This window comes from Colletes gigas, unplaced genomic scaffold (assembly GCF_013123115.1).
Source record: "Colletes gigas isolate AHSC1104 unplaced genomic scaffold, ASM1312311v1 Colletes_gigas_Sc00008, whole genome shotgun sequence".
Classification (NCBI taxonomy): domain Eukaryota; kingdom Metazoa; phylum Arthropoda; class Insecta; order Hymenoptera; family Colletidae; genus Colletes; species Colletes gigas.
The window spans coordinates 1,806,443-1,822,208 of record NW_025106637.1 but is presented as its reverse complement, the minus strand read 5'-3'; the positions used below and the strand labels follow the sequence as shown (position 1 = coordinate 1,822,208).

At 49.6% G+C, this 15,766-nt stretch overlaps 1 protein-coding gene across 1 annotated transcript in view; it reads right to left on the bottom strand.

Moving 5' to 3' along the window:
- Positions 1–15,766, bottom strand: part of LOC122396872 (visual system homeobox 2-like) — a 56,040-nt gene that overhangs the window by 19,039 nt on the left and 21,235 nt on the right. Inside the window, exons 3-4 of the mRNA XM_043395602.1 lie at positions 1,125–1,214; positions 90–220 (exon numbers count right to left, since the gene is read on the bottom strand). Coding sequence (XP_043251537.1) covers positions 90–220; positions 1,125–1,214 — 221 coding nt within the window. The remainder of the gene's footprint in view (positions 1–89; positions 221–1,124; positions 1,215–15,766) is intronic.

Here is a 15,766-nt window from a genome sequence, read left to right as displayed (position 1 = left end):
GAATTTCACAAGGGGGTCGTGGCGTATCGGGGCTCTCCGATTCGTAGGTCGCGTGCTCGGGTTTCATAGGTCTTTTGATTTTCGCTCACCTGTATCCTGTCTTCGGGCAGATCGGTTCGGAGGCTGAGCATCTCCCGAGCATAGACGTCAGGATAATGGGCTTCCTTGAACGCTGCCTCCAGCTCCTCCAGCTGTTGCGACGTGAAGATCGTCCTGGAGCAACAACCGTATGAACCTAGTTATATGCCATTACAGCTTTTCCCTTAAACCTACCCTACACACGAAGCCAAAACGACTATCGCGCGTCTTAACTTCGTTCACATTCGCAAAAAACTCGCGAGAAGTTTCTGGTGGCCGGAAATCGAAACAGAAATTGTAATCGTACGGTTGGAAATGCTCGGTTATAACGGTACCGCGCGATAAATAATTTCTTCGATCCTCGTCGAACGTAAAATTTCCTATATTTTTCACAGCCGGGTTTCCAACGAACGAATAAACTCCGATGTGCCTATATATCCGCGGATTTAATGAAATTTTACAACGCGGCATCCGCACTGCGACAAATGTTTAATCGACCACATTCGCTGGCGACGCGATAATTCTTCGTTTTCTAGCGTGACGGGGGCTTCGATCTACGCTCCTCGAAGTTAACGATACCCGATACGTCTTACGTGGACGTTTCGGAGCGATAGTTGCACATTTTAACAAGCAATTTGGTCCCCGAAACCGTCCGTCCGCCGCGCAATTACCGGCGAACGATGATTGCATTCGTATTGTCCGTCGCTTCAAAATAGCCGAAAACTCATTACCGGAGAGCGAGGGGAGGCGCCGGTCGATCGCACGATGAAAAGTTTTAAACGATACGTTCGCTCGGGGATAAATTTATCATTATCGAAAAACGAAAATTCGAAACCCGGCCCCGATAATTGAGCGAGAACGCGAAAGAATAACCACCGTACGGGAACGTCCGACAATTTCAACCAACGGTTATTAATTATTCCCGCGGATTTCAGCGTTGGAATTTTTGGCAGCCACGCGAGACAGAAATCAATGGCGGCTGCCGCGGACGCGACGCAACGGAACAACGGTAAACTATAATGATTCACGGCTGTGAGATACTCACCTATGACGGCGTTTTTTCTTCTTCTTTTTGCTGAACCCGGAAAGACCATCGACCGTGAAGTCCTTTCCTGAATCTATATTGTGCCCCACACCTGAAACAAAACCATCCAAGTTAACAATGCTCCAAACAACGTTGTCGATTAATCTATTAATCTTTCGAATTCCGTTTCACGAATCGAAACGAGACTAGGTATTTTATTTAAATCCGAAATACAGTGTCGCGACTGGTACGCAAGCATGATTTAAGCACATTCACCCTAAGCTTTCCAGAGACTTCCCTCCGATGACTGGAGGCGCCATTCGTTTGCGCTTCATAAACTCGCCTGCTCCTCGTTCATCTTAATCTACTCCAACATTCGCATATTCGATCCTATCTCCCTGCTAGACCTTTTTTTATTACACATTAAGAAAATATAGTCATATTTATTCGAGACTGTACGATAACAGGATCGTAAGAAAAGAATATCGAATAATCGTCGAGAGAATTAACACGTTTAAGGCGCATTTGCAGCGAACGAATCGCTCGTTATTATCACATTTCCATTCGAGTTCCATTTTTAACGCGTATCTTTTTCCACAGAAAAATCTGTGGCTAGTGGAGTGCACACGTTCGCTTGGGCTCGTAGCTCATTATTCGATAGCACTGGCTGTAATTGATAATTATGCACGTCGCTTTGTTCGAGCCATGCGCGCACCTCGCGGATCAAATTACCCATTATACCTGACTTGCCAATGAATCGAAACCGCGTGCATATCCGCGCAAATTATGTCGAACGAGTGTGTTTCCCTGCTCCCATCCGCTGCCCTCGTTGATCTCCCTTCGTGAATATTTAACGTCGATTAGAGAAATTCCTAGCTATTCCCGGAACGACTTCCCTTTGATTCCAGCTGCTTACCGTTATTGTCGCATTCTGGATCAGGTGTCTCTCTCGACGAATAATCCTACGCGTCGCGAACACCCAGAATTCTACGTCAACCTTAGAGCATCGAGACGAGAAGGATCGCTGTAACCCACTGACTTCAGTTCGGAATTTGTGGCCTCGTGCTTAGATCGCACTGTGGCGAACGCTAACCCATTTTGCAACACCGATTTCTTTTGTCCCGAAAGCTCTATGATCCCTGCAATTCGTAATTCATAGCTTTCTTTCTTTGTGTATTTTGTTTTCTCTTTTTGGTACGTTCATTTGTTTTCCTCTGCTTTATTGTGTTTGTGTAGTTTGTTCGTTCTTTTAATCTCTATCGCCCTGTGCGACGAATGAAATTAAAAGTAGCTTGCTTTACAATTAATATTCCTATTCATTGTGATGATGAGGATCAACGAAGAAACGATTTTCTAGTTCGCTATTTTCCAGCACATAGGATCATCGGGGATCAATGAGCATAGGATTTTCAGTCTTGGGCGAAAATGTAGTCAACACCGGCGACAGGTACCATGATTCGATCAGAGGAGCTCGCGTCGATCGGTACGCAATTTCCGGTGGACGAGATCGACTGTCGTAACGCGGACATGACACTCGATATTCCGTGGAAAATCCCGGAAAATTGATTACCGATAACGGAATTTCGAGTTGGTCGATGGAGCCGCGTCTAACAGCGCGGAAAATAGAGATGAAAAATTTTAGGAGAGGAGAAAGGAGTCACGAGACTCTGTTGTCCGGTTCGGGTCGCGCGTTGCATATTCGTCTCTGAACGTTCGTATTCTCCAATTAGGGAGCGTGCCCGGAGAGGGGGGAGGAAGAAAAAACTTTTTCCTCCCCGTTTATTCGTTTTTTTTTTTATTTTGTCAAACGCGTTGCTCGCCCCGGCTCGCCACGCGCGCGCGTAAATGGCAATTTTCCGCGAGCACGAGAAGCGGGGAATTAGAAAAGTTCGTCGACGCGGGCAGGACCCGTGGCCCGAAAATAATTATCAATTATAAATTAATTTCGAATTAACGAGCGGAGAGCCTGCACCGTGGCGCGCGCCGCTCCACAATGAAAACCACCCTCCCCCCGGGGCTAACTCGTTACTACAGTTGTTGTTGCGGCTGGCAGCCGCTGGTGCCGCCACTACCGGCGGCTAATTAACTATTAATTAAGAGCTTAATTCCAATTATACGTGTCCTTCGACTAATTGGACCCCGAAACGCATTGCTGACGTCATGCGCGCGAACCTTCCACCCCCTCATCCTACTTCTTTCGGGAAATTATTTCCACGAATGCTCCGCGCTAGTTCACCGCCTCCCCAGGTGTTTTCCTAAAGGTGCGTTTCCATTTATCGAACCACTCTAACTCTGGGAGAGATTGCTAACCCACAACTTTGCTCCAAACAGATGTTTCACCTTAGTATTAATAACTGAGACTCCTATGTGGACTTACTTTATTTTTGAATCGTGCAATTAGTCAACGAAGCCACTCGTGGAATGTGATGCTTCACGGAACTGAGGAGTAAATAGATTTTGTTTGTAATCTATGATTCGAAATAGTATTACACATCTTTGCGGCCCACATTGTGCAGAGTTCGCCCTCCGACTCGTTCGTTCGCTAAATGGAAACACACCTTAACGTCTGTATGAAACGTTGCTCGCGGTTAGTTGAACGCGAGCGAAAAGCCAGAAGCTCAACGCTGCTTCTAAACGAACGGGAGACGATTCGGTTCGAAGCCGTTTGAAGGAACGCTTTCAGAAATTTTGAGAATTCACGGTGGCTGGTGTGCGTGCAATTAGAGGGATGGCTCTTGCGAATTTTTCACGCATGCTTTTTGTGTTTTTGGGAGAGCAAAGGGTCGACGATTATGCTGATCCCTCTTTGATGTCTTTTCAAAAACACTTTGAACCTTCCACGTACGTTTCATTGTGTCGCGAAAATAGTCTCGCGCGGATTGAAACACGACCGCCAGAAGTTTCCAGGGAAAATCGACCAAGAATAAACAATTCGAAGCTGAAATAATTTGTTGGAAACAAAGATCGGGGTATCGGGTAAGTGGTTGCTCGGCGACGCGGAGAAAATGGAGCGAAAGCTAGTTTTCCGAACGCGTGGGCGTCGAAACAAACGGAGAAGCCCGGTAAAGAGAAGCGAAAAGAGGAACTCGTATGAATTTCGAGTCGAGCAGCGTCGCGGCGGCGACGCCGGCTACGCGCGGCACGCGAAAATAGCGAAGGCTGCTTTTTAGAAGCATTGTTAATCCTTTCTTATTCTTCTCGGGGCTCGCGTTGTGCCGGCTCGCGTTCGTTCGCGTCGCATTTAACAGTTTTCTGAAAAAAACCGCTTCCTCAAAGTCAAAGGAAGAAACGACGCTGTGGCCATCGGTGAAACGAGGGGGAACGTTGAAAAACGCACGGTTCCTAAGTCTAAACAGTGAATACAGAGCCGCCAGCCAACGGTTTCTGTTTCAAAGAATTTCTGTCTAATTGCCCAAACGAACTATATTAACCCAATGTTCCTCCCCGAAGCTCTCGAGCCGCGAAACACGCTCGTAGTTCGCGGTTATTTAACGAAAACTATCGTCCGCGTTACTCTCGTCTCCGCGAGCTTCACGCCGTGGAAACTGTCTCTCCACGCTCGTCGCCAAGACGAAGAACTTAATGAGCAAGCGTCGCAGGCATTCAGCCGATTCAAGGAAACTCCCTGGCTTAATTTTATCCAACATTTCTTCCCGCGGCATACACACGGGACGCCTCTTCGCGCTGACGAGCTCCGTCTTTTCCTACCAGCGCGCGTCAAATAAATTTTGCTCTATTTACGCCACCCGCGTGCTCTATCAATCCGACCACCGAAAAGCCAACGGATAATTAAAGTCGAATGGGAACCGCGAGCGCGGAAAAGATTGACCGGGTGAATACCCTCCAACCAGGCCTTGGACTATTTATTTACTTAATTCCATTTACAAACGGAGCGGACCTATTACAATTAACCCTTGGAAGAGACTCCATTTAGGTCGCTCGTAACTGTGTAATCCCAAAATGCTCCACAAACTCCGAAGATCAAAATTATCGAACAACGCGTATCGTAAGGGATGATATGTGGATGGACAAAACAACGTGACCAATATTATGCAGGTTTCGAGACTCTCGTTGCTGGTTAACCAGGTCGCTGCATGTTATCATGTAATAATAATCTGGTTACGTGAGTTACTATACACCATTAAGGGTCGAATCCCGCGCAGGTTGCGGTTACAATTTCCGACACGAACGATTCGAACGCCGCGCGAATAATTCAATTTTATTTCCGGTATTTTCTATTCCCACAAAGGAGAACTAATGTTGCGTCGTCTGAGATCGCGCCGCACAAAAGGCTTTATTTTTCCCTCGGCGTTGAAGGTGGTTATTTTCCGCATAATCAGCGGGAGGAGATTTCACCGCGCGTCGTTGCCGCGCGAAGGGAGAGAAACGATGGAGCCGGTATGGAAAATAAATATTTGAGGCGCGAACACGCGCGGCTCAAGACACCGTGCACGGGTGCTCGCGCGATGCATTGTTTCACAAGATCGTAGAGAGGCCTCTTTACGCCACCCCGGCTCCGCGTTGCTTCCTGCTCCCGACTTTTTAAGTACGCTTATTTACCGCGAACCGTCGAACCAATCGGCGCCGGAGAACGTGGACGCGGGTGCCTGGGTCGGCTGTTAACGCGCTAATAACCACGGGAAAACTATCCCGACATTCCACGCTACGCCATCAGCCTGAATTATGAAATTGAAATTAGCACCCTCGATACGAAGCGTATTTTGCAAATCACCGAGATCAATTCAGAATTTGCGCAAGAGTTTAACCGAGAAGACCGTTTCATCCCTCGAGCTGAGATACACCATCCCTCGTAAGCTCTGTCGTTGCGCGTAATCGCGGCGTAGGGAATCCAGGAGCGATCGCAAAACATCGTAATTCACCGAGAGGCTTGTTTTCGTCGTCGCGACGCGTCCTGCGCGCTCGAATGATCGATATTACGGGCAGCAGGAAGCGTCACGACGGCTAAGTTATAGACTGTAACCGAATCGATTAATCAAATCCAGTTAGCTATTACGGGACCAGCGGGAAACGCGTTTGCCCTCTACCAGGATGGATTCGGGGCGCCCGGACGAGGCCCGTCTCTCTCTCTAATTTGTCCTGGATCTAATCCGTTCGTAGTGCCCTCGAATATCGTGGGATGTCGCGACCTCCCTCGAGACCTTGGCTAGGGAGAGGTCGCGTCGTATTTGCGCATGCAGCCCACTTCAGAACCAATTGTTTTTAATCTCCTCGACGAGAGAGAACCCGTAAGATTGTGCCCGGTCGAGCGTGATCGTGTGCGCGTCGCCGTTCCGACGATTCGACGTCGAGGAACGTTTTTATTGGATTTAATGCGGGACATCCGAAGAGGTCGATCGGTCCTGACGAGAAAGGAGTATCTTTCGTAGCCTCTCGAACTCTACCCGTTTCTAATGATTCTGACCTGTCGGGTCTGGGCGAGGGTAGACCCTCGATTATCCCTCTGACGGTGCTGTCTCGACTCTACAGCGTTTGCTCTTTGGTCCAAAGTTTGTTTAACCCCCTCGGATCACCTTATTTTACAGCTAAATAATTTTAGGGCGCGCTGGTACCGAGGGTCGAACAGCAGGAAACGATAGGAGTGAAAATGATTTGGGGCTATGGATAAAAATATTACGAAATATTCCAAGAGATAAAACGAAAGGTGAAAATTGAAAAGTTTAAAAGCCTCTTGCACGCGCGTATCTTCGACCGTCTCTCCCCACACGGCTATCTTGGCGACGAAATTCACGGACAGGGGGGGAGTGCTCGAGCCCCGAAACATCAACCCGCGGGGCGAGATCGAGGAACGGCTCCAAAGACTCAAAGGGCCCGCGCGCACCATCGCGATTACTAGCAGCGGGACGCAATCGTTCGCACAAAGTGTCCCCCCGTTCTCTGCCCCGCGCGGCGGTATCGCCGATAAAAGGAAGAAATCCAAAGCAGCTTCAGAGAAAACTTCGCGGTCCACTCGGCCAGGAGCGCAGACTTTCTGCACCCACAGAGGCAGCCGGAGTGGCAGGCGGCTCTCGAAACACCCTCCCGCGCGAAAACAGTGGTAGTTTCCTCGCTAAATATATTCACGCCATGCGTACGTACACTCGTAGACCGTGCAGGGTTGTTTCTCGTCCACGCACACCGTCGAACACCGGCGATTACACGAAGATTCCATCGCACATCCCCGTATCGTAGGGACGTGGATCGGTGTGCACGCGTGTGCGTGGTGGCGAGTGTGTGTGCGTGGCTCGTGGAGGATCGCGGAGAGGGTGGGTGAAGCGAGGAGACGGTGCTGGCGGCGGCGGGCGGCGGGTGGTGGTGGTGGTTGCGAGTTGCTGTTCCTAAGCGAGGGTGTGCACGGTGCTGTCAGGTTTCAGGGTGGTTACACGGGGTGGTTGCCATCGGTGTGTGTTGGTGGCAGGCTGGTTACCAGGCAACCGGCAATAAAGGAGCGTGGATAGCCAATGGCGGCTCTCAGTACACCCCTTCGTCTAACACGGCTTGTTTTCCGTGCTTAAGAGCGAGACAGAAGGAGCTTTTGCTTTAGTAGCTGTTAAGACCTTAAACCCGTGGCCTTGCTTGGCTGGCTGCCTTGCGCCAGACTGCTCGCGCCTAATAGAACCTCTTAGAGTACCCGGCGATCCGTGGTTTCTTCGATAATTGATATTCGAATCCTCGACCCCGAACCCCGGGCTCGGACATCGCGAGACTCCTCGCCGAGCTTCGTTTCGTCTCCGTTGCAAAGTCTGCTCAAGTACGTGTCATAAACGGGTCAGAAACGACCCGGATTCGACAAGGGTTGCAACCATCAGGATTCCAAAACAGCAATTTCACCGAAACGAATAAACGAAAGAGACGTCCAGTCGTTTGTAAAGGGGGCCACCGATACCGCGCGAAATCGCGTAGCAAATTTCCTGCGACCCGCAACTCGTCGAAATTGCGTCCAGCTGGACACCGGGCACGGGCCGGGCTGGAAGACCATACCCGTAGAAAGGGAGCCAGCGGAACACGAGGAGTTTACGTCGAGCAAATGGAAACGCGCGAAGTGTTACGAGCTGGAGGGTGGGTCGGGACGTCGTCGCGTTGTTACACAGTGGCTCGTGTGTATGGTGTCCCAAGGGTAGGGCGAAGGTAGCACGTAGCACACCCCTGGGACGTCTTCTGCCGTCACTTGTCCGTATTAAACCAGGGTACTAATCCCGAAATTTAATTTGAAAATCTTTTCACGGCGCTGACGGTCCTCTCTTCCTCGTCGCTTCCTCGAGCAGGCTCTCTCTTCGACGACCGTGGGGGGGAGGCTATGCACCGCGAAGACGTTTCAAACCCGGGGAATTAACCGGGCCTTTGTGTCGCGTAATTGAAAATTCGTGCCCGCCCCCTTCTCGCCGCACGTAGAACGAACGGATAAATGCCCTTTCGTGGATTCATCGAGAAATTACCTCATCGCGCGGCGAATGAGACGACTCGTCCTGACCCCGCGGCTTTCCTCGTCCCTCGGCTCGGCTGCCATTTTATAAGAACACGCGTAAATGCGAGAAAGCTAGTGAAAGCGGATGATTAACGAGAGGAATGCCAGTTCGCGAACACGAATAATCGTGACCATTAAAAATTGAAGAAGACACCAGGAAAAACAGCGGCTAATCGATTACTCGTGGGGTCTAATTACGTTTAGAAAATGAAACGAACGAAAAGATTGATTTTTTAATCGCCCAAACGAGCGTATGGCTCGTTGAACGCAACCAGATACGAAAACGTGGAACGCACGGGGGTTTCTTGCTCGACGTTGACCGTCAGCGGCCCCCTAGGTGCTCCCCCCGAATCCCGCGCGAAATGCCGACGCACTTGAAAAATGCATCAGGCCGAGAATTATTTATCGAGCGCGTGAAACATGTAACGCGGTCGTTTACATAGTCGAAAGGGCGAATGGAGCGTATCCGAGTGCAGTCGATGCTTGGATACATCCCGAGGGATGTTTCGGTAGATTAGGGACCCTCAACTCTGGGGTAGTTTTGCTGCACCATGTAACACGCTGTAAAACACTTGTAACAAACCGACAGCAGCTTAGGGGTAAGCTGCTAATGCTTCTGCGATGTTCTCGGGGTCGAATTAATTTGGCTGGTCCGATCGTTCGCCCTCTGGAGAGTAGCTCGATTCGCTCCGCGCGTTTCACCCCCGAAGTCCTTCTTTTCATCTATCGTTCACGCTTCGAGCCAGCGATAAAGCAAATTATCGATTACATCTGCACATTTTTAAAAATCTCGACGTATGGAAAATATTTTAAAGAACCATCTTATTTGACTTCTATTGGAAGATTGGTATTAATTCTCTACTGCTGATTGTACGCGTACAATTTATAAGAAATTATAAAATTGTAAAATATTATTCTCGTAAAAATTTGGAGACCCAGTTTTCGAACTGTTCGTCGATTTTATCGTTGATATCGATAAGGCGCGATTGAACAGCGGCCGACGATAATTATTTTCGACGCAATCTTCGACCTCCGACAATGATAACGAAGAGGGATAATTAACGCGTGGAGGCGTGCCTCGGCGAGAGGCGGAACGGGATTTCTTCTAAGCAGCAGGAATTACGTTGTTTCTCGAGGCGTCGATTCGTGCATCGGGGTGCTCACATATAATGCAGCCAGTAATTAAGTTCTCGAGTGAAACCAGTCCCTGGGACCGGTTATTTCGCGGAAACTCGACGGCTTAATCACGGTTACGCGCGAAACGCGTTTCATCGATCCCGGATCCAACAATCGGAGGCCCCTTGGTCCCCTTGAATGACGATAATTAATGAATAGGACGCGGCCAAAGGAGGGGCCTGGAAAGAGTAAGAAACGAGCGAAAAAAATCAAAGAAAAAGAGAAAAAGAGTATAACGAATTCGTGGGCGGAATTTCTCGGAAGCGCTTCTCGACTCTTTTACCCTCGACTACCCCGGTTTCTCTGTGCCTCTTCTTTTTGCTCCTGCGAGGCTTCACACCTCGTGGTCAGAAACGTGTTTTCACGCGCGTCTCGAACCATTCACCGGACCCGCGGTGGCCATGCTCGAAATTCGACCCCTCTACGAATGGTGTGAATATTATGATGGCCACGCATTCAGGTGCCAGCCGGGGACAATGAGCGAAGTGTTGATTGCCCGAAAACAACGTGTTTTTTCACCGACCAGTTCGCGCGTACTTTGTTCCACACTGCGAGTACTCCTCTCGCAGGATGTTCAAGGACTCCTCGTCGCTTCTCCGACGAGCAAACTTCCATCGATTGCACTAGCTCTGAAACCGAGCGTTTTCTAATCCTGTTGGTGTCTCACCATATTCGAAAGAAACAGAGCTCGTTTGCTAGTAGGTCTACGAATTAATTTCGTCACAAAGTAGCCAAGGAATACCAATATTGGAGCTATAATACATGGCTCTGCAGAAAACAGTAGTGAGTCCAATGAATAGCGCGTCAGGCGTTGCACTCTCGTTGTGTTATTTCGGTTTTAAGGGAAGTTTCGGTAGCTTTAGTGGTTGGTAAAAGAATCGAACGAGGGAGGTGTCAGGAGTAGAGTAGCGAAGGAGAGTAAAAAGCGAGGAGCCCCGAGCAAACGAGTCGGATTTAAGAGTTAAAATTAGTGTGAGAGAGTTTCAAGAGCGTGAACGAGTGCGTCTAGTGTACTGTAATCAGTTCCGAGTACGTTCATTGTTATTAGCGAAAGGGAACTCCTTTCTATTTAACCTGTCCGGCCGGCATTCCGGCAACAGAACCCGTGGCTAAGGGGTACGCAGCGGCCGGGTTCGGAACGGAACGTCGGATGGCGGAGCGTCGCGGTGCCATTCACGCGTCCAATTAATACTGAAATTGCAGCTATCAAGCGGCGCATTAGGCACTTCCGTGTGATTAACGCGGGCGGCGACGGGCGCGCGGGGCTTTCAAAGTTCCCGGCGACAGAAAAGCCTCGAATCCGTTGAAAAGGAGAGGCAGTGTCGGCGGCTGGCAAACAAGAGGAGACGAGTCGCGCGACTTCACCCGCCGGACGACACAGCCCGCTTTTCGCGCTGTTTGCCGCCTTTGCTAAATCGCATTAAATACTTTAAACGCGGGCGCGGGGCGAGCGAGCGAACGAACCGACCTTCCGTCGCGCGCGAAACGCATAATTACGAGTCCTCGGCAGGAAATTCAAGAGGGTTAGGCGGGACGGCAGCGCGCGCGCGGTTTTTAGCGAATCGCCTGACGGAAAACGAGGGACCCAGAATGGGGGAGAGAGACAGAGGGAGGCGCGCGACGCCTTGGCAATTCCCGAAATAAATTCACTTCCAGCACGTGTGGCGGCTGCGACTCCGACTCCGAACCCGCGCTACCCTTAGGTAATGTACCGACAGAGAACGAGACGACGGGACACGGATGAACAGAGACGTCCGTGCACCGAGAGATACAACCGAGGGAAAGTGTCGCGCACACACACACACGCGCGCGTACCAGAGCGCAAAAGGCTTGAAAGAGAGAAGGATCCAGGCCCGGACAGACGGACAGAGGGAGAAAGAACACCACCCCATAGCCGGCTACCCCTTTCGGCTGGCCAGTGCCGGCATAAGTCAGGAATTCCTGGCACGCGGTATATTGCGCGGGGGTGGAGGCACGGCGGTTATAAGCTATAGTCTCCGGCGTGGCATGGCATGCACAGCCATTTACTTCATTATGTCATTAAGCTTAATGGCCCTGGCCCTAACACGGCTCTAGACTATAGCCACTTCTACAGTTCGTCCCCATTAACTCCTCTCTCTCTCTCTCTCTCGAACGAGCGAGCGAGAGCGCGACCTCGCCAGCCCTACAGCCATCCTGTCCACCCACCGACGGTGTCCTCCCTCTTGTCTGCCAGCATCCTCGTGAACCCGCCAGGGCTCACAATGAGCATCGACTTTACGCCGATGACCGGCTGAAATTGCCGCTGGCGTCGTGGAAAATTTAGCGTCGCTACGGCCACGGACGTACCGCGACGTCGATTCGCAGAGAACACGTTATTTGAGCTTTATTTTCGCAGACAGATGGGACGTAAAGGGTTTCGTCCGTGATCGAGGACCACGATAGAAACTTTCGCGATAAATCGACGCGTCTTTCATCCCCACGGAAACTTCAACCGCGAAGCAAGTACACTCTTCGCCAAAAAAATAATAATCTGTATTTTTCCCACCACGCCATGGTGAATGTATTAATTAGTAGAAAAAGACCCGGTTCAACGCGTCGCGTATTTTCGCCGGAACAAAAATCCCAAATATTGTCTATTTTTCAACCCCTTTAATTCGAGCCTCTCCAGCCGCGACTATTAGTGCGTTACAAAAACCCTGAAACGTTCGCTACTGAGCCCGCCAACGTAGGCTTTTAATTAGAGAATCGCGAAAGAATCCCAGTCTCGATGGAACAAAACTCACTCGTTAACAGAGCGCTCGCGCGAGCTCGGGCTAAGTGGCTAAAGTCGCTGAATAATTGTTCGTCTGTAAATTCGCGTACAGTCGAGGCGTAAATCTCTAAAACGTGCGATTATGCGACTTATTTTCCTGGTCGAAGACGTTGCTGACGCTTCCAATGCATATCAATTTCATTCGTGATTAATTATGCTCGCGTGGAGAACATCTGTGACCGATTGTACGAATTTTGCCCACGTTTCCGGGATTCTGTCCCGCTGTACTCCGGCAGTGAATTCCTCGTTGGCGTGCTCCGAGTCTCGTTTTCGACGGGAACGGCCGCGCGACGGGAATAGATTTTATGCTGATGACCGGGCGAAATTGTCGGTAGCATCGCGTAAAATTTACGGTATTCATAAGAGTCGCGCGATCATGCAGTACGCGGCAACGGCACCGTAGCGACCGTTCGCTGAGCGACCCCTTCCAAATCCGCGCTCGATGGAGACGCGAGGGTCGCAAACTTGTTACAGCACTGCTTGGGGTTCTAATAATTGGAGAGCTCCGAGCCAACGTTCCGTCAATCCTGGACAAAAATACGATAACTTATCGGGAAACGATACGCGAGTGTCGTCGTTCGTATCTAGTCAGAACTCAAACTAATAGAGACACAACTGTTCGACGAAGAACAATGCAATTTTAATTCTCAAACAGATAAAATTGACAATCATTCTGACTGGCAGGAGGAACTGCGTTAAATTTAAATTAAAGTTACCAGGACCCTGATTCCTGAACTCCAACGCCTCGAGCTCGCGAGGACTAATCCGGAAAATATGCAGGAACGTCGAAGGGGTGCATTCGTTGACGGCGATCGAACGCCAGTTTTAATAATTTCCATAATTTCGCGTTTAGAGCGGGGCTTTCCCGTTCGAATCGATTCAATGGCGCGGATTAACAGTGTCGCGGAAGCACCCTTTGAAAATAGACCGACTAAACATCGGGAATTAAATGAAAAGCGGGTTGGAATTGTTTCGCGAGTGAATGATTTCATAATTATTCTCCGAGTGGCTATGCTCGATAATACCGATGATGCACAATTCGCTCAATGGCGCAATTAATCGTCCCCTAGGCGTGCAGACTTCACCGATCTTCCGCCAATCGATCAAGATAATGGCGGTGGAAAATCTGGGTGACATAAGCTTCCAGAAAATTTTTTATTCGTCGATCGTGGATGAAATTTGCCCCGAGTCTGGCTCGTGGGAGTCTCGTTTTAATTCGACGACGACGACCGGCAGAGCCGAGCCAGCGAAACACATGCAACGCTTCAGGAAAGTGTTGACTGCCGGCTGTTTTCGAAGTAACCCAATATTTTTGTAGCCGAACTACATATTTTGTTCCTTGGCGCCAGACAAACTCACGTCCGCACATGTCGACCTAAATTTAGTCCTCGAACCACTCTCATCGCCCCTGTCTTGGCTGTCACCGCGAAACTTTTGTTGTCGAGTTCGTTCGATCGAGGACCCGGAATACGCCTGTTGTCTGTTCTTTGGAAAATGCTTTGCAAAGACGGCCACGGGTACAAGTTTTGGACGTAAACGCGTATCCAAAGTGCTTCGACTTTCGACGCGACTGTTCGTAGCTCGATCTTTCTAGGATAGAAACACGGTATGCGTGGTAAATTATATAGAAGATTGGAAAGATGATGTCTCGAAGCACCGCGTTGCTCGAAATTCGGATTGATAAATGGAGGCATTATTCGAAGCATCCGGGAAATTCTCTAATCTTGACAATGGTTGTCGCTGTAGGGACGAGGTAACTTAACGATCGGTCGGACAAACTCCTCAACGTCTCGTTGACTCCCCTCAAGGTCGACGAGAAGAGTCTAATTGTCCCTTCCAGAAGAGAGACTTGGCAGGCTTTCAAATTTCTTTGCTTACAAATTCATAAGGTACCCGGGAAATACACCTTCTCGAAGGAGATTCATTGAAATTAGTGCAATTAGCAGATCTGGGGGGGGATCCAGGGAGGAGACAAGCCGGGCGACGGCTCGTAATATCGATCCCTGCATCGATTACGGAAGTACTAACGATGAGATCGAATCCAATATCTGCTCGGTCGAATTAATTTCCCTGTATCTTCGAGCCGAGTCCGTGTACATAAGCAGTGGTAGTACGTACGTGTACCATAGAGGGGTGGACAATTCCTCGTGGAAAAATAAACGTGGAAAATGTAGGTTTTGTACACGAGTTTTCGTCGTAGGAAAAAATTTCTCCGACTACAGGTGCACCTGAGTGTGAATTAATTACATTTTGCTACTCACGGTGTTTTCAATGTTTTTAACAAGTAATATCCAGTTAGAATAAATTTATTATGAAAGTCGAACAGAGGGAGAAATTTTTTAGAATTACGAACTAGAAGCTAGATGGAAGTAGCTTGAATTGAACATAAAACACAGGCCACTCCGCGCAGAGAAAGGGGAATTTAAATCTTGAGAACGTATATGGTCCGATCGCGTCAGCAATACATAATAGACCATCTCTTTCTTCAATCGAAGGAACGCGCTAACGGCCTCGTGGAGCTGTCTTTGAAACCCAGAGCTAGAAGAAATTCAATCCGGAAGAGCTCACATCCTCGACACCCCCGTCTTAAATAGCCACCATTGTTTTTCCCGTTTCAACCGACCCATCGTCGTTGAAAGAAAGCTTCCATATTTCGTCCTTACTTGCATCCTCGCGTAAAAGGATCACTGTAAAAATATCTATGACCGGAAGCGTGCGTTTGGAAACTCATCACTGTAGATCCCCGCGAGGATCTTACAGGTTTCTTATCCGTTCTCCTTCTCTCCGTTGCTCTCGGGGTCTCTCGATTCCGTGGTCCCTTCCACGGGCTGGCTCGCCCTCTTCCGCTCAATGGAACGCGCGCCCATCGTGGAAAATCGCACCGGTGAAAAGGTGTGAATCTCCGGCCCTCGAAAAAGGACGACAATGCCCCGCGCTGGGCGTCGTACAATGAGCCTCTAAACCCACAATGTAGCCACTGTATCTGCACGAACGAGCGGACGAACGAACGGCACCGAGAGGGCCTCTCTTCTCGCGCGCCACCCCCGCGACCTGCCCCCTTTTCATCGGCACAATCCTGCCGCAAGGAGTCGAGGATGCCTGGATGTGCTCGAAAGCACATTTTTCAGCCGCGTAATATTTATTCGTCCGCGAGCCGTGTATCGCTTCAAAGTGGCAAAGGTGAAACCGAAAACCCTCTCGGCGAGGGTTGAAAAAAGAAATTTCGGGGCGA